The sequence below is a fragment of the Oryx dammah genome, unplaced genomic scaffold, assembly GCF_014754425.2.
Source record: "Oryx dammah isolate SB20612 unplaced genomic scaffold, SCBI_Odam_1.1 HiC_scaffold_25, whole genome shotgun sequence".
NCBI lineage: Eukaryota > Metazoa > Chordata > Mammalia > Artiodactyla > Bovidae > Oryx > Oryx dammah.
The window spans coordinates 81,888,095-81,912,305 of NW_024070209.1; the positions used below are offsets into that span (position 1 = coordinate 81,888,095).

Genomic DNA, 24,211 nt, shown 5'->3' on the forward strand with positions numbered 1-24,211 from the left:
GGCCCCTTCTTGGGGCGGGGAGGGGGGTTGGAAGGCAGAGGGGAGGGTGGTCCATCAACTCTGAGCTTAGGGAATTTAGAGAGATCTGAGTATGTGAGTGTGGCTTTTTGGCTACAGGTCTTGAACAGACAGAAATCATAAAAGACAAAAAGCACTCTAGGGAAGTAGCACAGACCATCTAGATGATTTTTTTCCAGTGTGCAGATAGGGAAACTGAGGCACTGGGCAGGCTTCCCTTTTCTTCCTCTAGGTTCTAAAGCCCATTCAGTCACTTCCCTGTGGCTGTAGGTCATTCCTGTCCCAAAGGACATGTGGGCACACGACCCTGAGGTGTCACCCACCTCCCCATGACAGTAAGCTCATCCTTGACTTCCAGTGACAATAAGGTTGTCCTTGACCAGCAAATAATTCAGCTGATTGCAGGCAGGTCAGACCCAACCACGAAGCCATGGGATTGAACAGGGTCAAAGCCATGGGACCAAACCAGGTCCTGTTTTGGGAGCAGCAACCAACAAAGACCCTCGGCTTTGCCATCAGAAAAAACAGGGCTCCAATCACCACTTGCTTCTCACCAGCCACAGATGGGGCATATGTTATCTAACCTTTTTGAACCTCATCACTTTCATCCGTGAATGTTCACCCCAGTACCTTCCGTACCTACCAGTGCCCATCTGTAGTGGATATTTGGTGTTATCATCCAGTCTCCAGAGCTTCCCTGGTGGCTCAGATGGTAAAGAATCTGCCTGTGATGTGGAAGACCTCGGTTTGATCCCTGGGTTGGGAAGATCCCAGGGCATGAAAACTCACTCCAGAATTCTTGCCTGGAAAATCCCATGGACAGAGGAGCCTGGCGGGCTACAGTCTATGGGGTCATCTATGGGGTCACAAAGAATTGGACACGACTGAATGACCAAGCCCAGCATAGCACAGGACCCAGCCTTCACCCCTCTTCCTTCTAACCAGCTTCCCTCGAGGAACCATCTTCCCTCGAGGAACCATCTTCCCTCACTTCTAGTCGAGCTCTGAGCTCTATGGATATAGTGACCATATCACCTGAACCCAGCCAGTCATGCACCAAATACGCCAGCCACAGTGACGGGTCGTGGGTGGGTATAGGATCTATACTGTGCAAATCATCACAGTACATCTGGGTCTTACACAAAAGCAGCTCTCTGCTTTGGCTGGACCCAGAGTTTCTGGGCCTGGGATTGTTGGGGTCACCATGTGCAGCCTGAGAATGAAGCCAACCCAGAAAATAAGAGAGCCAAAGAGCACAGAGAAATCAAGGCTCTTTGCCATCAGATGCTCATCTGGATCAAGTCTGGTCTGCGGCCTCTCTGAGTCTGGACTTCTTGATTATGTGGACTGTTACACTCCCTTTTAGGCTTAAGCCAGTTTGAGTCGCATTTGTTACCACTTGCAACCTGATGCATATGTAAGTTACTCACTTTCTCTTCATGGTGGAGCAGGAATTGCTCAGTGAATATTCCCAAGGACTTTTTGCTGTTGTTGCTGTGGTGCATGCTGGTATAGAGGACTAGTTGGCACACACCTGCTTAAATAAGTCAACCTTCCTACCCTGAAGTCGTAACTCCTAATCATTCTTCAAATTTACCAGTCACCTCTACCTAGAAACCGTCCCTGAACTCTCCAGCTGGGGCCTGGTGCTCTGGGCCCTCTGTGTTCCCATCATACTTGCAGATCCTACTTGTATTCTGTCTATTTGTCTGTCTCCCACACAGGAGGAAGAAAAGATCTGGGTATTAATCATTTATATATAAGCAGGTAGAAGAAAAGTAAATGGCTGATGAATGACAAAATCGACGGGAAAAACTCACATGCCTGGACATCAGAGTCACACAATTTCACTACCAAATATATAAAGTGCGTGCTGCAGAGGGCGTTAGCTGTCTGCTCAACATTAACTTTTCCATTATCCCAAAATGCCCAGAGAAAGGAAGGAAGGAAGGAAGGAAAGAAAGATAAATAAAAAGAAATCTGCATGATCACACACACCATCTCCCTTGCAGAGATGTGACCGCAAGTTCTGGCTGACGAGATGTAAATAGAAGTCATTAGGTCAGGTATCTGGGAAAAGTCTTTAAAATCAAGTAGGGAGCCCCTTTTGCCCCTCCCTTTCTTCCCCCTTTTTGCTGTTCTAAGTGCACATGTGATGGCTGGAGCTCCAGCAACAAGCTCAGATTATGAGGAATCTTTGAGGATGGAAGCTGTGAATGAAGTATGACAGAGCAGAAGGAACTTGGATCTCTGATGATGGAGGACCAACTGTATCAGCTCCAGAGTGCCTGCCTCCACATCTTTTTTATATTTAAAATAAATAATAAATATTTTGCATTTTGTTGTTCAGTCGCTAAGTTGTGTCCGACTCCTTGCAACCCCACGCACTACAGCACACCAGGCTTCCTTGTCCTTCGCCATCTCTCAGAGTTTGCTCAAACTCACGTGCACTGAGTGAACGATGCTACCCAACTATCTCATCCGCTGACACCCCCTTCTCCTCTTGCCCTCAAATTTTGCATTTAGGCCACCATTATTTTGAATATGCTATTGTACATATTTGAGCCTAATCCTAACATAATAGAACAAATTCTTTTATTAATACTCATTGATAATAAGTATTTCTTTTATTCTAATCATAAAATTAAATTTTAAATCTATGTCCAACATTTGGAATAGTGCTTGTGTGCCATGTAGTCTGAAGACACAGATACACAGAAGAGGAGAAGGAGACATTTTATAACTGATTAAAATGCAAGTAACAGTTCATCACTTTCTCTGGAAAAAAAAAAAAAAAAGAACTATTTTACTGATTTTATGGTGTCGCAATAAGAGATTGTTAATTTTAAAGTTAAAGCTTATATTTCCTTATGTTAATTCCAGTTACTCTTCTTCCCCAGTGACAGCAGGTGGGAGGGCTTTGGGTGGTCAGAGTAATTCCTCCCCGACTTCCTGCCACGGAGCCTGAGTGGATCAAAAGGCCAAGAGAATGAAGAGACTTTTCTCCTTCAAAACAGCTCCTCGGCCCCTTGAAATGAATGAGCAGCTCCTTTAACAGACTTTCTCCCTTCCTCCACTCCCCCCGCCAGCTCACATTCCCCATGGTTGGTGAGGCAGAAAATTCACAAGAACAAAGCTCCTATCCTAAGAAGATCCTCTTTACACTCTAGGGTCAGGTCCACACTGGGGGCTTCCAGAGGAGTCATCTTGACATTAAGAAAAGTAAAAAAGTTGCATAGATGTCAGGGAGATCACAGACACCAAGGTGCCCAGCTTCAGCCCTCCCACCCCGCACCACGCACGTGTGCTCCATGGGAACCCATAGATAGAACTCCTCAGGTAAGCTCCCATGACTCAGGGTGTGCAAGGGATCTCCAAACCCGAGAGACCAAGGAATGGATCCTCTCCCTGCCTGGTGTGAGTCCTAGGCAACTTCTAGGGACCTCATCTTACCCTTCTAAAAAAATGGGCAAAGAGCTCGCACCCTGCCTCTCTCACACAGCAGGATGTCTGGCCAAGAGGATGTGCCATTTGTGATAGAGTTCTGCCTTCTCCCTGCCCCCCAAGGACAGGTGGCCTGTCACTCCAGCCTGACTGCGTGGGAGCCTCCTGGCATATTATCTACCCGGCGTCCCCTTCCCCATCCCCAGCCTTTTGGGACACACCAACATGCATTTGGGTTAATTAAAGTCAACATTCTTTACACTTCACCCCTTATAAAATGTCCAAAGGCTAGATTCCACATGAAGCCCGCTCTGACTCAGCTGGGGTGCCAGTGTGGCACCCTCATTCCTCATCAGTCAGTCTGGGGACAAGATTCAGCATCCGGGGCTCCCTGGGATCAGCCGCCCCCCTCGGAGCTGGGCCAGCCCCCACCCGGAGTGGTAACCAGGATGGGCTGAGGGGCGGCCAAGCACACACTCCTACTCTGTGCCCTGGGGCCAGGTCAAGGTGATCGAGTTTCCTTCTCCAGTCAGAAACCCCATCACCTCTGGCTCCAAAGTAATAAACTCAATCTTGGGGCTTGAACTGTTAACACGGTTCATTTCTGGGCCAAATCCCTAAAGCTGAAGGGTTTATTTTTAAGGACAAGCAGTTTGCTGTTTTCAGCGTTTCTCATCAGAAATAGTGCAATTCAGCCCGATCTGCATTGGAAGCATAATTTATCATCTCACACAGATGGTTGACTAAGGGTGGGGAGGAGGCTTACTTTCCATTTTAGTTCAGCAAACGCTTCCTGAGCTCCTGCGTGTGCCAGGCAGAGAGCAAGGCACTGGGGATGCACTGACCATCAGGCAGGCTCCTGGCTTTGAGATGTTCATAGTCTAGGTGGGAGACAGACCTCTAATTCCAGCTTTGGCATCAGAGAGTCTCAGGGTCTATTGGACAATAGCCATTTACTACTGGAGTCTTGTTGAGAAAATTACCTTACCTCCTTCTAGCTTTTGATGTCATTCATTTCTAAGTCATGTTTGACTCTTTTCAACCCCATAAACAACAGCACGCCAGGCTCCCCTGTCCTTCACTATTTCCTGGAGTTTGCTCAGATTCATGTCTGTTGAGTTGGTGATGCTATCTAACCATCTCATCCTCTGCTGCCCCCTTCTTTTGCCTTCAATCTTTCCTTGCATCAGGGTCTTTTCCATGAGTTGCGTCTTCATTTAAGTGTTGTCAACTTTGTTGATCTTTTCAAAAAACCAAACTTATGTTCTGTTAATTTCCCCTGTTGGTTTTCTATTTTCTGTTTCACTAATTTCCACTCTAATCTTCATTATCTCCTTCCTTCTGCTTGCTTTGGGTCTAGTTTACTCTTTTATTTTGTTTCTTCTTCTCAGTGAAGTGGATGATCAGAGTATCTATGTGAAATCTCTCTTCCCTTTGAACATAGTCACTCACAGCTATAAATTTCCCTCCAAGCACTGTTTTACCTATATCCCATACAATTTCCTACAGTATGTTTCTATTTTCATTCATCTCAAAGTATTTTCTAATTTCCTCTTTGATTTCTTCTCTGACTCATTGGTTGTTTAGTATTATGCAGTTTAATTTCCACATATTTGTTATTTATTTTGTTGATTTCTAACTTCCTCCCATTGTGACTGAAGAACACATCTTATATAATTTCAGTCTTTTTAAATGTACCGGGTCTTGTTTTATAGCCTAGTATGTGGTCTATCTTGGAGAATATTCCACATGCACTTGAGAAGAACATGTGTTGTTGTGGTTGGGTGGAGTGTTCTAGCGATATTTGTTATTTCTAGTCAGTTATTTATAGTGTTGTTAAAGTCTTCTATTTCCTTGTTCATCTTCTGTTTGTTTGTCTACCCATTGTTAAAGGTGAGGGTATTTAAGTTTCCAATTATTGTCGCTGAATCGTTACCTCCCCTCTTGGAACCTTGTTTCCTTAGAGGAAAATAACTATTCTTGCCTTGCAGAGATGTAGAGACGTCCATTCTGCTACCCGATGGATGTTACTGATGTATCTCAGAATGATTGACAGAATAGAGGACAGTGGTCGTGAGGATTTCCTTCTAGAATAACTGGGAGGTTCTGGGTTAAGCCAGCACAGCTTCAGTATGAAAACCAAAACCCTTCTTAAAGAGAAAGGTGTCTACTTCCGCGGCCTTATATTCAGGATGTGCACATCTCTTGTACAAAAAAATAAAAACTAAGTAGCTAACATACCCTAACTTCTCATCCTTCATTTGCTAGCTGAGGTCTAAAATTCCTTCGTAGAAATTTCTTGTGATCATCTATTTATCCATCCATACATAAATCTTCCCAACATCCATACATCTCTTCCTTCCTTTCTTCCACCTCTACAAATGTTTACTAAGCCATCTTCTCCGGGTCAGATTCTGGTCCAGGGACCAAGGACACTGAAATAGGACCTGCTATAAAGGATCTGTCCCATCTAGGAACCGACCCTGACGTGGAAGCAGGTAAGTAAAATATATAAATATAAATGTTACACGAAAGGAAGGAAGGAAAGGTTTGGAGGGCCCCGAAGATGAAGTGAGCTGCCCGGTGGGAGAACGAGGAGAGGAGATCGAGATGACTTCCCAGCAAATGTTAACGGAACTGAAGAGAAGTTGTCAACAGAGGCTTGAGTTTCATAACCCTCCCTGCCCCTGCCAATCCTCCCAGGTAAGAGGGGGCCCATGGGAGGAAAAGGGAGGAAAACAAGAGGATGTTACACAAAGTGAGTCATCCAGCCTCAAATAACCGAGAACTGCAAAGGCAGAAAGTTCTTGATTTGGAAGTCTGCCAGCTTCAATGCTATTACAAAAATAACCGTGATGAACTCACATATTTCTCTGCAAGGATAGGTCCACCGTAACACTGAAACCTCAGCCATAGGAAATCGGAGCTTTGGGCCCCATATGTTCAAAATCATGCTCTTATTTTGGTCAAATTTTCTTGAAGAAGTTAAAAGCTGCATTTTCCTATTGAAAGTGGTCTTGCTCTTCCATTCCTGTCGGGGCCATTCCTGCTCAGGGTTCAGAGTTGCTAGATGCCTTTTACTTGCCTCTCAGTCTCCACAGAACTGTTGTTGCCGTCAGGTAAGTGGATAGACTCTCCTCCTTAAAACATGAAAAATAAGCTAATCAATATTTGTCATATGTCCACTACATACGCTGTATAGGAAGAGGAAAAACCCTTCACCAGAACTATTGGATCCACCTGAAGACACAGAAAGAGGGAAAAGTCACGAAACAGTTGCTTTTTTTTTTTTTTTTAATTAAGAGCTATCAAAAAAAAAAAAAAAAAGAGCTATCTATGCATAAGGGCAAGACCAAGAGTCATGTACTGGAAGGCTTCCTAAAGGCAGAGCACAGAACCAAAAATCATAGATTCTGGAGCCTAACTCAGCCTGCTGGACTTGGACTTAAACTTTCTGAACCTCGGATTTCTTATCTGCAAAAAAAAAAAAAAAAGAGAGAGAGGAAAAAACTGGCTCTTACATGAGGCTGAAAATAAAATATCTGGTTTATGGTTAATATTCAAAAGTGTGGTGTCCTCTTGTCTCCACAAAGGAGGTAACAGTGACTCAGATCCCTGAAGCTGGGTGGAATCTGACAGGTGAGTAGAAGGCGGGAAGGCCTCCCAGGAGGCAACAGCAGCCGCACATCCTGGCAGAAAGAACAATAGGGTACCATGGATAAGCACCTGCATCCTAATTCTAGCTCCACTGCTCACTGGTCAGGTGATCTTGAGTAAACCACTCACCTCTTGATGTCTCAGTTTTCTCATCTGTAAAATGGGAACACTAATAGACTCTATCTTCTGAATTATGAGGGTTCATTGAGTTAAGATGAGTAAGCACTTAGAGCAAGACCTGGTACTTAGGGATGGGTCAGTTAATGTTATCTGTTGTTATACATGCAGGGGAGTGAGAAGACCAAGTTCAACGTGAATTGGGGAATAAAAGAACTAATAGGAAGACTAGAACCAAATTTTAGAGGACCTTAATTGTCCGATTTTTCTGGATACTTGATTAAAGCAATAAAGGTCCACTTCAGATTCTCGAGTGGGGGCTGATATGAATTAATTATAAATTGAAATACAGCATGGAAATAAATGGACTCCTGTTGCTCTTTTAATTATACCAAAAAAGGCTATTTCTTGAATAATGACTCAAGGCTCCTTCCTCCGTCGCCTAAGATGGCATTCTTTGGAGAAAAGTAGAAAGCAAAGGACATAGCACATAACTAGGCATTTCTTCACTCGGATCTCTTTTCACCTTCAATCCCATGAAATCGCTGGAGAGTCTGGCACTTGGGGTATCTGCTCATTGTTTTGGCCTTTCCAATGAAGGGGCGCAGCCACTTTCTGAAGTCACTAGGCTCACTGTCTGGGCTGCCTGGCTAAGCCCACCCATCCTCCCCTCTCTCCCACCCACACCCACCCACAGCCAGGCCAAGTCAATCTGGGGATATCCCACAAATCTCCACTGTCCTCTCAAAGAGCAATGCCGTAATTCCTAGGATCACCGGATAAGTGGCAAGAAGGTGAGGGGCGTGAACATGATACCCCATCCCACTGCATTCAGATCTGAGCTTTTAGAGACTGGCAGAGTCAAGGAAATGACTGGGGGAAAGCAGCCTGCCTTCTGGAAATGGTGATGAGAATGGCAATTAGCATAAATGCGATTTTGACACACGTGTGGAAGTTCTTTTGTACAGAGAAATCCCAAATGCTGGCTCTAAGAGAAAGGCCGTGCGGTGGTCCTTTAAGTGCTTTGTGGCAGAAAAAACCACTGTAGCACAAACCATATGGGGCCAACTCATGGGGATAAAAACCCTAATTCACGTTATTTTTGGCCTTCATGATCCAGAAAACAAAAAAGACTATGGACTCTGACAAATGTAATGGGAAAAAAATTCCTTTGAATCTGTGATTTGCTTAGCAGAAAAAAAAAAAAAAAAAGGAAGTCAGGTAATCCTTAAGTGACCCCAAGTGGTAAAAATATCCCAGCAGAAGTGTTTAGGTGTTGGTGGGTATTCTCGGTGTGACACTAGCGCCACCTGGTGCACCTGTCTGGGAACAACAAGCCACAGACCCCCAGGGAGCTGATGTACATAGCCGTGAGCTTTTGTACCTTTTCTCAGGGTGCTGGGTTGTGAGCCAACAGTGGGGAGATGAATTTAAAAATTTATGGACGGAAGCATATGAGGACAGAATGTGTTATTACAACCAACACCAAAATTTCAAGTGAACGGTATTTAATGATGTGGATATAATCCAATATAGCTTTTCAGAGCCAAACAAAATACCGCAAGTTTCCAGCCTGGGTGGCTACCAGTGAGCCAGTTCTCTCCCCAGAATGTCTTCAAAGTCATGGGAGTGCCTGCTCAAGCTGACTGCCCTTAGCCTGACCATCGCCTTCTGACTGAGCTTCCACTGGGACGACTGCCCCAGAGGTTTCCTTGTCCCCTCCCGTCATTACATAACAGTTTCCCACAGGGCAGGGTCCTGACCGGTTCCCTCACCCTCAGCATCTCTCTGTCCAAACACAGAGCCCTTCTTTCCCTGCACAAGTCATATGAACATTGTTGTCGCTCAGTCACATCCGACTCTTTGCGGCCCCAAGGACTGTACCCCGCTAGGCTCCTCTGTCCATGGGATTTCCCAGACAAAAATACTGGAGTGGGTTGCCATGTCCTCCTCCAGGGGAATCTTCCTGACACAGGGATCAAACCTGCATCTCCTGAATTGGCAGGCAGGTTTTTTACCACTGAGCCAACATACTTAATTGCTAACACTTGAGCAACATTGGAGGGTTTCAAGGGAACCGCAATGAAACAAAGGAAAGTTTGTTGGCAGACAGACACACCTTTGCTCCCAGGAGACTCTATTGATGCCATTCCTATTGGCCATATCTCCCCACCTCCGAAATGGCAACCCACTGCAGTATTCTTGCCTGGAGAATTCCATGGACAGAGGAGCCTGGCGGGCTGCAGTCCATGGGGTCACTGAGAGTCAAACACAACTGAGTGACTAACACACACACACACCCCACCTCCAAACTCCATGCTGGTGACTCCTGTTCAGATCAGGATTTTCATGATTCTCTTCCCTGAGACCCTGACCCACCTCCAAAGCAGAAGACCCTTGCCATCCAATCATTACCCTACAAGAGAGACAACCCCTCACTGTCTCTTCAAATCCTACTTGGCAGTAGCAAGTATTTATCCTGTGGGATTTAAGTTAGGCAACGTACAGCCCAGCACCAACTGGAGCCTTCTCTGGTGGACAGGATGTGTTAGCAAGCTGGGGAACAAGATTGAAGGTAAAATAATGAGGTGAGCCAAATACTTCCAGAGGCTCATACTGTGGTTCTGGGTCAAGCAAAGGAAATGTTTTAAATACAAACACAGTAGCAAAAAAAAAAAAAAAAAAGTTAAAAGTCAAATGGGTTTTGAAAAACTGAAGCATTTTCTTAAAAGATTTGTCTGGATCTGCAAAGCAACTATTTCAAAAGGAACCAAATTCATCTGGCTACAAATTTTATTTTTTTAAAAATAACCCTATTAGTTTCTCCAAAATGGTACCACTTTTATCAAAATTTTTTCTCAACAATAACCTCTCTGCATAGTGTAATAGAAGGGTTCCAGCCTGAGTCTAAACTGTGTTGAACTTTAAGACACGCTGGAGCATGTGTGGAGGTCACACAATGATTTGCAGCAGGACCAAGAAACATCTAGTCAGGTCATTTAAAGCAGCAACTCTCAACCTTGGCAGCACATAAGCATCACCTGGGTACCTGGCTCCACTCCAGAACAATAAAATCAGAATTTCTGGAGGTGAAGGACAGATACTCGTATTATTATTATTATTATTATTTTTTTAAGTTTCCCTAAGGTGGTCCCAATGCACATCCAGGACTGAAAACCACTTAACTACAGAAATGATCTGCTTTAAAGGCAGTGGACCTGCCCCGGAAGACAAGCAATTCTGATGCTGCAAGCATCTCTCCCTCAAGTGTCCCTTTCAGTCATCTCGCTTGAGTCCTGGAGTAAAAGATTGCAGTGAGGGTACTTCCCTGGTGGTCCAGTGGTTAAGACTTCACCTTTCAGTGCAAGGGGTGTGGGTTCAATTCCTGGTCAGGGAAATGGGATCGATCTCACATGCCTCATGGCCAAAAAGTTGAAATATAAAACAGAAGTGATGTTGCAACAAGTTTTATAAAGACTTGAAAATTGGTCCAAACTTCTAAGAGCCATTTCTCCGTAACTGTGTTTCTTGATGTGTGGTTGAAGACTCATCTGCGTCACAATCTTAGGAATTTGTTATAGATTCTGTCCAACTCTTTGTGACCCCATGAACTGCAGCCCACCAGGCTCCTCCATCCACAGGATTTCCCAGGTAAGAATATTGGAATGAGTTGCCATTTCCTTCTCCAGAGTATCTTCAAGACCCAAGGAAAACAAGCATCTCCTGCATTGGCAGGGGGATTCTTTACCACTGTGCCAGCTGGGAAGCCCATTTCAGGCCCCACTTTAATCCCAAAGATCTCTTCCTGTGACTTACACCTAGGAATTGGTAGCATTGCTGGGATCAGGTCCAGGCCTATCTGACTCCAGGTTCTTTCCAACTCCCCATCAACACTTCTGACCAGTAAAACTGGAATCTCCATGAGAAAAACTAGCGCTTTAGATGGTTTTAATGAAAGAAAATTCTTTAAATCCACAAAATGGAAAACAACAGTAAAAATTCCCCTCTTACTCCTCCCACCAAAGGAATCCTCCATCAATTACTCTGTAGCAGCAAAATATTATCCCTCCCTTTCCTTCCTGTTCCACTACATTTTTTCCCTTCTAACAAATATTCCTTTTTCCCCCAAATAAGTTCACTTGGAAAAAAAAATTCCTGACAGATGTCAACATCATAGGGAAATAATAAAATAATTATACAAGGAAAACTACCCCAGATCTCACTTTATATTCACCTACACATTTTCATATTTGTCAAGATACAAGAAAGTGCAAAAGTTGGAAGAATAAGGTGAAAAGTTTGACTACATAGTTTTGCCCATTTAGAATTGACTGAGAATTTTTTTTTTTTTAATCTGGACCATTTTCAGTCACTGCCACATATTTCTACCTTAAAAAGAAAAGCGAAGCCTTGCACCTTATTTACAGCAAGTCTGGATCTCTGTCTGTAGTATAATGATGGCAGTGGAGCAGGAGTTGGGGAGGGCGGGGGGATAGAGTCACGTGCAAAGAGGCTGCAGGTCAGACTTAAGAGGACTTCTACTCACTGGCCCCAATTCACACAGCACATGAAGAGACAGGGTGAAAACAGACTTTCAATGCAACAAGTACTATTTCAGTGTAAAATAAGTTGCCCAGAATTCTTCCCATATTGTTAGTGTGAATGCCAACCGGAACAACCCTTTCAGAAAGCCACCTGAAGATGATCCTGAAAAATGTTCATAAAATTTCTTTGCTTCAATAATCCAGCTTCTAGGAATCCAAGAGAAGGAAAACAATCCAGAAGACACAACAAAGATGTTCACAGGACAACTGTAAACAGTGTGCGCGCATGCTGAGCCGCTTTAGTTGTGTGCGACCTTATGGACCATACCCCGCCAGGCTCCTCCGTCCATGGGGTTCTCCAGGCAAGAATACTGGAGGGGGCTGCCATGCCCTCCTCCAGGGGATCCTTCCAACGCAGGGATCAAACCCAGGTCTTTCACGTCTCCTGCACTGGCAGGCGAGCTCTTTACCACTCATGCCACCGGGGAAGCCCATCAAATGTGGTCCAAGTGCCTCTCATCTGCTGACTTTTGCTGAATGTTTAACTTAATCCTGAGTGATGAGAATTACTTTCACCATTTTTATGAACAAAGAAACGGAAGCATAGAGAGCCCATTCACATCTAGGTCTGACACCTGAGGTTCACAGCCTCCTCAGTTTCCCTCAAAGCTCAGTTACACAGACCACCGCACTTCTAATGGATCATGCAGCCATTAAAGTCTTTATAACAAGAAAATTACTTACACTGAATGAAGATATAAAATTTTAATACTGTAAGAATTAAACTGTATACCAAAACATTTACAGGAAAAAAAAAAGAAATGCACAAATGTTACCTACTGACTTTCTCTGCAAGTGGGAATATAAGTAAAAAATAGGGAAATGGGATTACTCTAACCTGAAGTTCCCAGTTCTGTTTACAATAGGAAAATGTTTATTAAAAACAAGGTAGAGAAACAATTCTTCACATCTGTAGTATTAATCAGAGGCCTGAACAATGGGCACCTAGAAGCAGGGACCCGGCATAAACGGAAGGACTGATGGAGATGTGAGTGGGAAATCAGGTCTCCAGGCAACCCCTCTGATAGTCTGGCTATATGTCGCTTCCTCTTTTAAGAACTCTGTTGCCTGAGTAATTGCAATTGAACAGTACTTTGCAGAGGAAAAATCAAATAGTTCCTTCCACAGTCTCCCAGCTCTATCCTGCATTCCTCTCTATCTCCCCATTTGGACCTGCGAATCATCTTCTGAAGGGAGACCCAAGATTAAGAGCTGAAACTAAGAAACCCAGGTTCTGGTTCCGGTTCTACACACAGGACCATGTGAACATGTATTCCTAGAAACAGCTTCTGCCCCTACAAGACAAGAACATGAGCAAGACCAGGAAGCTCCCCTCCAGCTCCAGTGTGAAATGGTCTAGGTCTCAAGTGTCTTCTTCGCCATTTGTCAATTAAAAACTCATCTCTAAAGCAGTGATTTCCGGGCACGCACGCAGCGAGCAGCTGCCACTGCACAGTTCGAGACGGGCTACGGTGGTTGCAGGAGATCCCACGGCAGTGGTCTAGGTTCAAGTGGAAGAATGGAATCCTCACACTCACCGCCCCTCAAGTGTAACCCAACATGCCCAGTCATGGTTTCCCACTGTTTACATAATGAATTTCACTCAAGAGTTTCTTTGAAGGAAATATTTGGGGGCTAAAATATTTGAAAACCATCATGTAAGAAATGACAGTAGTGTGTGCTCTTACGGAATCTCTAGGGCAAGAATAATCCTCCCAAAGAGACTACTTTGTGAGCTAAGAGTGAAAAGGCACAAAAGAACAATTCAGTTGTGTCTATGTGAATGTTCTCTTTTTCTTCTGGTATTTTAAAAGGTAAGACGGTTTAAGGAAATTTCAAAAAATTGCTTTTAAGACCTTGAGGGACATCAGAATAGTTTCATCTTTACAGAATGTATCATCTGGAAAGAAAGGTTCTTAAAAAGAAGATGGGCCTTCAAGGATACCATCATCAGATTAGTCGTCAGTCCTTAAAATGCATAACCTCTCCTAACTCATGATAAAAACTTCAGGCTTCCAAACTAACCCAGCTGTCCTTCCACCTTGGGATCCTCCACTTCTCTTTCATGACTCTTTCCAAGCTTCCCCATACACCGAGGCAACCAGAAGCATCTCAAGGCTGTCTCCATTTAGGACCACTTCTTGCAAAAATCCTCAATACCAACACTAATGGTTCCACACAGTCCTCTACCAAACACACACACACACACACACACACACACACACACTTGATTTCCTAAACTCAGAGCTTTCTTGAAAAGAAACATTTATAAAATAACTGTAAAATAAGACACAAATGTTCACAAAAACACAGTCATCAAATTTATTCTTTTCATTAGGTCTGGCATTCTATGAAGATTTTCTAAGACTGATGTTTCTTGACATGCAAGAGTTAGCACTCATAGCTTAAGTTACTATAAATACTGCTGCCTGGAAGCAGTACAACTATTTTAGAGTTTTAAGACCACAGACTTTTATTACTCAAATCTTATTCTGTGTATGTTAAAATCAGAAGGTTCTGAACAGCTGGTTAGGAAGGTAGCCAAGATGCAGGAAAGATGTCTGGGCCTCCTTTTCAAGGGCAGCCAACTCTTGAACCGTAGGAGCCAAAATATCCACGTGGCCTTTATAGCTTCCACCTGGATCACACACACGAATCACAAAGAAATGCAAATGACACGCTTGAAATAACTTGTCAGCAATACTTTGCCTCAATTATATCAATTTAAACATTGCTCCCAGCAATAAAGATGTACTTACTACTAGGCAAGTTACCTCCCAAACAGTGAGTTTTAAAAATGTTAAATTAAATCGATTAAAATCAATGGTTAGGCCTTACTAACAGCTGTGCCAATATCCAATACCCCTCCCAACCTCTCCCCCATCATCTTCTCCTTGATTTAGAAACCATCAGTTTAGCCTGAATCTTTTCTGTCCTTTACTCACATACAGATCACAAAATAAAAATGCTGCAAGACAAGTATGAACAAAGTGCTATGAGAGGAACACGAGGGAATGATTAATATGCTAAAAATATACAATTAACATAAGGAAATGAAACACTCTCTTCTTAAACTAACGCTCAAAAAAGGATACATTCTCAAAAAAGGATACATTCACATGTAAAATAGAATTAAAAGTAATTCACAGCTTACCACCAAGAGTTCTTTTCTGGCCGTAAGTAACTTTCCCATCAAATTCATCTACTGGTACTTTTATATCTGGCTCAACCTGAGAAATGGTACAGTTCAGGTGTTCCTCTATCTCGGACAGCAACTGAGAAAAGGAGAGGAAATTCAAGTATTTTCATACAAAAATTTCATTTTGACAAACCCAAGCTGCATTTTAATAGCATTAAAACCAGGAAGGCTAAAGGGAAGTAAGATTTCTGAAGAGATGAACTCACAAGTTACAATTTATAAACTGTAATAACAACCACCCGTTATGTCTTGTAAACTCACAGACAAGAGCTGATATATAACCTCCATAGGTAAATGCAGTCTATTCTTACCAACTTTAATGACACTTTGTGCATTACCTGCATCTCATTGTACCATATGGTGCAGCCACCATCTTCCTTGAGTCTTGTGTTATAACACCCTTTCCCACGGCTGCTACATACATGATACCAAACCTATATTAAAGAAGGAAAAACAGATTAAACATGTACAGCGACTGACATACTAGATATCTTTGTTCTTAACTAGTCTGCAGCTATGGTATGTCATCCAATCACTACCACCATCAGTAGCTCACTAACTAGGTCTTCTGAAAGAGTTCTTTTTGAGAGGAATCCAAAAGATTTTCTAAAACAGACTTCCATTAGATGTCAATAGAAAGGAATTCTCAGATTAAAAAACAATAACAAAAAATGTAAAGTATTAGAGAATGCTATCTCAAGATCAGTATCAAAAATAAAAAGTTCAAAGGTTTTCCATAAGAATGAAATATAGCAAAAAGCAAAAATGCACAATATCTAGTTTGGGCAATGAGTTTGTAGGCGTTTCTGATGCCTGCAACTATTCTGTAAATCTGAATCAATTTATATCAAAATAATAAGCTAACTCTCTCTCTCATAAAAAGTCTACCATAGCAAAAAAAAACAGTCTACCATGGCATGATGCTAAACAGGGTTTAAATACCTTTCAGTGAAAACAATTCCATGAAAGCTTTTAGGGAAAATTACATTTTGTATTGTTCGTTTCTGAACTTAATCCTACTAGTTGTCTATTCAATGAATAAAGAGAAAAAGATGCCATAAAAAGTTCTTTTATATTCCATATGCACCTGAATTCAACATAAATGAAAACTCAAACTGCTTTTATTTCTAGTATCTAAAATGACAATGCAAACAATGAATATAATAGGGCACTAAAAAGATCACCTTCTCTTTTTCTGTTGCCACCAGGGAAATGGCCAGACCCATCCTGAAAGATTTTAAAAGTCTTCATTAGACTTTATTCCAGAAGCAAAGAAGCTTAAAAAGGAAAAAACAAAATTACAGCCATACCTTTCAGCTCTTCCTACTCTGCCAATGCGATGGACATAGTTTTGCTTTTCATCAGGCAAGGTGACATTTATGACTGTAAATAAAAAGTTATTACCAATTGACATAAGGTCCTAAAATTTTCAAATATATCTGATGTTTTTTGTTCTAAATATCTGAATCATATTAAAACAGTTTCCTTTGCATTCCTTAAAATTCAAAATGCAAGCATAAAAGATTTATTTTTACCATAAGGAACACCGTGGATATCAATTCCTCTGGCAGCTACATCTGTGCAAATCAAGAATCTGACATCGCCTTTCTAAAAAGAGCAGACAGGAGAGAGAGAGATTTATTAGTACGTACACTAAAAAAATAAACATAAATGCCATCTTTCTACTAAATGAGACCTCTAATCATGAATGTATTACTATCAGATTAGAGGTCCAGTCATTCATTATTCACTAGAACAAGTTTTTCATTTTTAAGTTTACAATTTGCCAAAATATGATATTCAAGGTGAATAAATCAATGACTGGATTCATTTCTGCTTTTTTTCACAGAAAGGTTATTAAACCACTGCTAAAAATTTGGCTTTATCTTTAGATATCCTAACTGGTAATTCACAAGATAAGACAGAACAAAACGTAAAAACATAAGTATTACCTTTACCCTTATACTAAAATAATTCAGAATCCTAGGTATTTTACCTTGAGGTTACACTTTTGAGGACAACAGATAAAAGTCCCAAACAGAGTGGGCCCCTACTCTCACTAAGAATATACAACTGGCCTTCAGTTGTCATTTGTGCCACAAGGTACAGCAATTAGAGACTGGAGTGGGTGAAGAGCACACTGACTTCCGGCCCAGGACAAGGCCAGGATAGAGAGGTGGCAGAGATGCTGAAATAAGGCCAGGTGATCTGTCGTAACATCCACACCAACCACACTCCGCGTAGAATCATGATCGAAAACTCCTAGGCCCAGTAACTTGCCACTTTTTTCATATTAGGGGTCTGAGAGAAATGATATTTATACTATATGCTGGGATAAACACACTGTGATAAATGATGAGAGAGCCTGTGGATGGAGATTACTGACTCTGAATTCCAAATGGCTCAAGTCCCACTATCGATACCAAGAGGTATACAGCCTGTCATGGGCTGCAATCAAGTAACTGGGACACTCTTCCGCAAATCATTAAAAATATATTTAATTCTACAAAACCATATTCTGATACTCGGACAAGGCAATGGCACCCCACTCCAGTACTCTTGCCTGGAAAATCCCATGGACGGAGGAGCCTGGTAGGCTGCAGTCCATGGGGTCGCTGAGAGTTGGACATGACTCAGTGACTTCACTTTTACTTTTCACTTTCACGCACTGGAGAAGGAAATGGCAACCCACTCCAGTGTTCTTGCTTGGAGAATCCCAGGGACGGTGGAGCCTAGTGGGCTGCCGTCTATGGGGTCGCACAGAATTGGACAGGACTGAAGCAACTTAGCAGTAGCATTCTGATACTGGCCTTAAATTAATCTACAAATTATGTTCCCGATGGATATTAGTACAATTAAAAAACAAAAAAGATCACAGACATGATTCATCTAGTGATACTTCTCCTAAAAATACCTATGAAAAAATTTAGCTAAAATTTTCTTAAGTTGAAAATTCTTACCATAGAAGCGCTGTGCCAGTAGAGAACATGTAATCTACCATCTGACTGTTAAAGATAACGAGGCCCTGCCGTGATGAGGATATACCAACAGGGCAGAAATATTTTGAAATTTCTAGGACAAGAATTGCTTTAAGAATATTAACTGGGATTGATTTAAAACTAGGTACAACTCCCCTCTTAAGTATTAAGGAAATGCAGTCAACTAAGTATCAGTACCTTGAATCTTTCCAAGTTTTGCTTCCTCTCATGAGGCTTTCTGTCACCATGAAGACAAACACAGGAGAACTGATGTCCCTTTTTATCAGGTCCTAGTGAAAAGCACATTAAAGAGTCAATCTTGGAAAACATTATGCCTAGGAGTATATCCAAAAACCAGTAACATTTAGACTACAATGGTGCATATAATTCCCTGGAAATCTAAACTCCAACTTGTCATAAACCATGGTTGACACAATTTCTGTCCGAGGTGAAATGCCATTAAAATGAACTCCATGAGCATTAAAACTGATTCGCTTTGCTTTAAAGGACATTTTAAGTAACCTCTCCCAATCTGCAGCAGTGGTTCCTGTGTACACCAGGACCTCATCTAACCCATGTAAAGAACCAAAAAGTAAACAAAAGAGATCCTTCTTGAAAGAAGCAGAACAGTCATCATGAAGTTCATGTCCTTACTAAATGGCCACGCCCACACGCCAAACTTCCTCAAGGTATTCTAAGCAATTTAGTTACCTGCTTTCCTGGCCAAAGCAGATTAGAAGTACCAAACCAGGAGGGAGCAGTGGAATTTTAGAGCCAGGTACAGTGGCAGCAAGTCCTTAAAAAGAAACTCTTCAAGTAGACACAGTCACAAAAACCAGTGCATCCAGACCAGAGTAGAAACGGTCACCAAGTCTTTCAATTTTGCAATATGTTTGAAAATATAGTAAGTGTTGGGAAAAGACATAAAGTAAAAATTACCATTAACACTTACATATTTGCTTCACCACATACCTATCCCTCTATTCTTCTATCAACTCACTTTTACATTTTTGATGCATTTCAATGTAAACTGCAGTTATCAGGACCCAGTTCAGCATGCATATCATTAACCAGAGCACAGTATTCATTTAGGTTTCTTTGTTTTCTCTTGGAGGTTAAAGTTACATACAAGGAAATGTACAAATCTTAAGTGTACACTTGCTGAGTTCGTGACAACTGTGTAACTTACACAGCCCAAAGCCCTATCAAGGTACAGAACGTGAATATCATCCACAAAGAACCTTCTTGCCCTTTCCCACCTATCCACACTCACACCTTCCTGGGAACAACCACTGTTCTGGACTTTTTCCCATCAGATATTAGTTTTGACTCTTCTAGAAAGTCATACAAATGGAATCACACAGCACAAACTCATGTTTAAGAATTCTTTCATTCGGCATAATGCTTCCAAGATGCCACCCACCGCTGTCTCTATCGGCAGCCTATGCCACTTCAGCACTGAGTTATCAGCTATTTCACTGAATAAATATCTTGCATTTTGTTTAGCCATTCTCCTATTAATGACCACCTGGTATACAGTCTGAGGCCATCATGAATAAAGTTGCTGTGGCCATCTTGCACACATCTTTCGTCAATACATGTTTTCACTTATCTTGTCAATATTTGGGAGCTGAACTGAGAGGCCATAAGATAGCAATGCAAAATTTTATAAAAAGCTGTAAGACCCTTTACATAAGTGCCTGTGCATAACAGTGTATGAGAATTCCCGTTTCTCCATATCCTCACCCAGATTCGGTGTTTTAAGTATTTTTAATCTAGTCATTCTAGTGAGTGTGCTATCTAGTCATCCTAATGAGTGTACGGTGGTATTACAATGTGATTTTATTTTGCATTTCTCTAATGATTGATTATACTGAACATTTTTTCAGGTTGGTTTATATATTTAACATTAATTATAAGGAACATAAAATTACAATCATTATATCTTCATCATAGAGCAAGTATTTTATTATATAGTGACCTTTTTAATTTCAGTAATTTTTGTCTTAAAGTCTATGGCATCCCTATTAATATTTAAATTCCTGTTTTAGCTGACAGATATGTTTTTTCATTCCCCTTCCTTCCAATCTTCCTATGTCCTTGGTTTTAGTTTTGTTTCCTGTAAACACCATACAGCTATATATTATGCAGTCTAACAATCTATGCTCTTCATCAAAAGACTTCAATCCACTGACAAATACTACAGTTTACTCATAGGCTCAGATTTTTTTCACCAGTTCTATTACTCTGTAATTTCTAACTGCTCTGTTTTTTCTCATTTCTCCCCCTTCCTTTCTTACCTTTTTTTTAAATTAAGGTTTTTCCTCATTTATTGGTTTAGGAGATATATATCTTATTATATAATGATTACACTTGAAATTTTAACATTAATCAAAACTTCACCATTCCTCTAAATAACATAAGGGCCTTAGAATGCTGTGATTCATCTTCACTGCAATGAAACTACCTATGTGGAAAATCATCTCATTGTTTTTCCTGGGGCTGATCATATGGGAAGTACTGGATAAGCACAGATGCTTACAGTGCAACATCACTGCTTTAAATCCTGGGCATGAACACTACACTGCTTCAACGTAGGACTAACAGTCTATTAAGTGAGGAAATGAACACAGTTTATTTCAAGGGAGGAACTATTACCTCCTCCTTGCTGCATAAAATACTGCTCCAAGTTGTCACAGTCGATCTTGGTTCTACAGAAAATAATTGCTTGATCCATCTTGTGTTCCTTGATGGCCCGGACAGCATACTCCCCCTTCAGGATTTTAATAGCTTCAGACCACATTTCTTGAATAACACAACAACAAAAAACACAGAATTTCTATCTGAAATTGTCAGGAACACACATAATCACACAGACCTATGGCTTAACTCACCTAAAAATCTCTTTTTTAATGCAATTATTATAGACAAAACCAAGCAATAAAAAGATAGGATAAAATGGTGGGAGAATCCACTTGCTCATTTATTTTTGTTTTTCTTTTTTATGCCAGTTTATGGGATACCGAAACACCTATAACCATTCCTCAAATAAAAATGTGCATGTACACACACATTAACAAATAAACAGAAATACCCACAACAAAGCTTTGTTCTTACAAAGACCAAAGAACTAATCATATTCTGCCTTGCATTAGTTTTCCTAAATGCTCAGTAAATGTTTACTCAATTACTTCAACCCCCTTTAAAAACTAATAAATGGTACTTCCTAAATCAATCTAAACAACAGAAAGTTCATTTTTCACTCTATGAAATAAAAACTTTACATCAAATCTAGTTACTGACTTCTAAGTTGCCATCCTGCAAGTATATTTTTCAGTGTGAAGCTGGGCTATAGTTACTCCACAACTGTAACCCAGTGTATTTCTAAGGTAGCTCTGATTATCTCTAATTGTAGTAAAAACTAAGTAAAACTTTAACAAGGAAAAATATATGAAGCAGTAAAAATTTCATTTTATAAAATGCATTCTCAAACAGTGGGATGGTACATTATTTTGACTATCCGTGTGCTCCTCTCCAACTGTACCAGCTGAGCATACATCTTATAAATTTGGAGCTGCACATAAAAATGAGTTCAAAGGAACCCTCTTTAATCAAAATTTCAGATAACTGACCTTTTAGATACCTGCCAAAAATCTACCATTGAATCCAACCATGAACAAAATGCAATCTAACCCTTGCCAATGATCCACCTGAGACATGGGACACCAGACATGTGGCCTAATGGGTTTCAGATCTCTTCTAGGTTCTGTTCTTGAAGCACTAGGCTTCTATCATCGACTCAATAGACATGAATTTAAGCAAACTTCGGGAGACAGTGGAGGATGGAAGAGCCTGGTGTGTTGCAGTCCATGGGGCCACAAAGAGCTGGACACAAGTTAGTGACTGAACAACAATCCTCAGTTTCATGCTGTTATCTTCATGTATCCTTGATTATACACCTCTTACAAACTATCTCAATTCCGCATGGAAGTATCTTTATTAAATCAAAATTTTAATTTTAGGCTTTTTAAAAATTGATAAGTGTTGAATGATATGGAGTTTCAGTATGGGAAGATGAAAAAGTACTGGAGATGGATGGTGGCGATGGCTGCAGAGTAGGAATGGACTCAATGCTACTGAACTGTACACTTTAAAGTGATTAAAATGGTAAATTTTCTGCTATGCCTATTTTACCACACACACAAAAGAATAACAAACCCATTTGAGGATCATTTCTGTGTCTTTCACAGGGTCGTACCTAACAACATCACTTTGTTACTCAATTGCCAGACAGGAAGAATCAACGTGTAATTTCTCTTGGAATTCAGGGCTAAAATACAATCTGTAGCCAGAGAAGTTCACTGGTTTCCTGGAAAAATTAGACTTCTATAATCCAAAATATTTGTATTTTATATGCCAGGAGACTAATATCTTAAATTCAGTGATTAATACTTCTACAAATTGACTGGTATGAGCTTTCCCCCATTTTTAAGTTATTTCTGTTTTTTATTTTCCTATTTCCTGTTCCTTCATGAGAGCAGACACAGCAGAAATTCAGCAAAGCAGATCAGTTCAAATCTTCCCCCACACATTTTTATTGATTCTTCTAACTCACCTGGACTGTTAGCACCAGGTCTTGTGTTATCTTTCGCATGAACTTCATCAGTCTATCAAAAGAAAAGGATGAAAAAGAAGTGGGGAAGGGTTAAGTGATGATTCAGAACAGGTGTCCTTTTTTAAAGGGTGAACTGGATCTAACTTTAGATTCCATTTCAGACATATATCTTTATCATCTATAGGCAAAACCGTTCTTCAGATTCAGAAAAACTCTTATTAATTATAGGTCTAAGGCTAATCAATTTTAAATGTAATAATAAAAATACAAAGGTGGTTTTTAGAACTCTGTGTATTTACAGTAAGCATACCCTTATTATATTAATATAAATCTAACAACAGTGAAATAAGTGAGAAGATGGACTCAGGAAATTGGTATTTAGGAAAATAAGCCATATCAAGAAGAATAAAAATACTACTAAAAAAGGAAACTACTGTGTAAGAAGTTACACAGGCAATCCTATGTATTTATAAAAATTGTAACAAGGAAGACGGCTCACAGAAGTAACTTTATATGTAGAAAAAAGTAAAGCATAAGCCCATGATTTATTCCATACCTGATAGACCTGACCTTTTCTGGCAACATGCCAAACTTCTCAAAGGTCCAATGTCTGGTTGCTTTAAGCATCACAGGGGGCTCACGGTTTAACTTGTTGATGAATGCTTTATGCTATACAAATGTGCACGTTGCAGAGTACTTACCCTAATGTGGCCTTTCCCAAGCCTTTCCCAGAGCCTGTCAGTTTTGGGGTTCACTGGGACAACAACGTGGTGTACAGTATCTGGAACAGAATCCTCTCCTTTCAGATCGACCCACGTGGGAAAGTGCATGATCTTCTCAGACAGTTTCTTCACATCAAAAGAATGCAAAGTGGCTGAGCACACAATCACCTAAGACAGAAAAAATAGTATTTAGATAAACTTTTCCTTTAGAGTGACGAGAATGAATCCAGCGTATGAAGACAGACGTGGGGCACGAGGTCGACTAGGCCTGGAATCTAACACAAGCTCAATACCTGACTCTGTAGCGACAACTAGGGATGCGACTCTGGGTGGGTTAATCTCTGAGCTCCAGTCCCCTCTCTGCCACAGAACTCACACCACCTAGTCCTCAAGGCCCTATAAAACTAAGATAAATGAAAAGGTTTTTAAAAATCTAAAATCATAAGGTACTATTTATCTCCTCCTAAAAGTTTCTACCTCTAGAATTCTTCCTAGGAAAACAATGAGAAAGAGTACTATTTTAAGAAATAATTACTAAGGAAGCAACTGTTTTGCAACAGCTCAAGACATTTTTCCTTCAAAAAGGAAGGAGTGCTCAGAATCTTGAATATAAACCCTACACTCTCTGTAGAAAAAGGAAAAAAAAAAACTAAGAATTTTTTACTAGAGTCTTCTGTTACACTTAAGTAATGTCCTCAAACCTTATTTCTAAAAGCAGCTCATAAGACTGTTCCTTTGTGCATACTATTTAATCAGGTAAGAAAGAAAATGTTTTATGTAGCAGTTAACTTAACCAGAAGACACAAAAATGTGAATGTAACAAAAAAGTAAGCATTAGTACATAACAAATGTCTACA

At 40.8% G+C, this 24,211-nt stretch overlaps 1 protein-coding gene across 1 annotated transcript in view; it reads right to left on the bottom strand.

The window, feature by feature from the left end:
* Positions 1-14,138: 14,138 nt before the first annotated feature.
* Positions 14,139-24,211, bottom strand: part of DDX1 (DEAD-box helicase 1) — a 30,905-nt gene continuing 20,832 nt past the window's right edge. Inside the window, exons 17-26 of the mRNA XM_040225022.1 lie at positions 23,334-23,522; positions 22,633-22,684; positions 20,676-20,822; positions 18,216-18,307; positions 16,575-16,647; positions 16,350-16,422; positions 16,224-16,266; positions 15,378-15,473; positions 14,995-15,115; positions 14,139-14,478 (exon numbers count right to left, since the gene is read on the bottom strand). Of these exons, the coding sequence (XP_040080956.1) occupies positions 14,348-14,478; positions 14,995-15,115; positions 15,378-15,473; positions 16,224-16,266; positions 16,350-16,422; positions 16,575-16,647; positions 18,216-18,307; positions 20,676-20,822; positions 22,633-22,684; positions 23,334-23,522 (1,017 nt within the window). The 3' untranslated portion in view covers positions 14,139-14,347. The remainder of the gene's footprint in view (positions 14,479-14,994; positions 15,116-15,377; positions 15,474-16,223; positions 16,267-16,349; positions 16,423-16,574; positions 16,648-18,215; positions 18,308-20,675; positions 20,823-22,632; positions 22,685-23,333; positions 23,523-24,211) is intronic.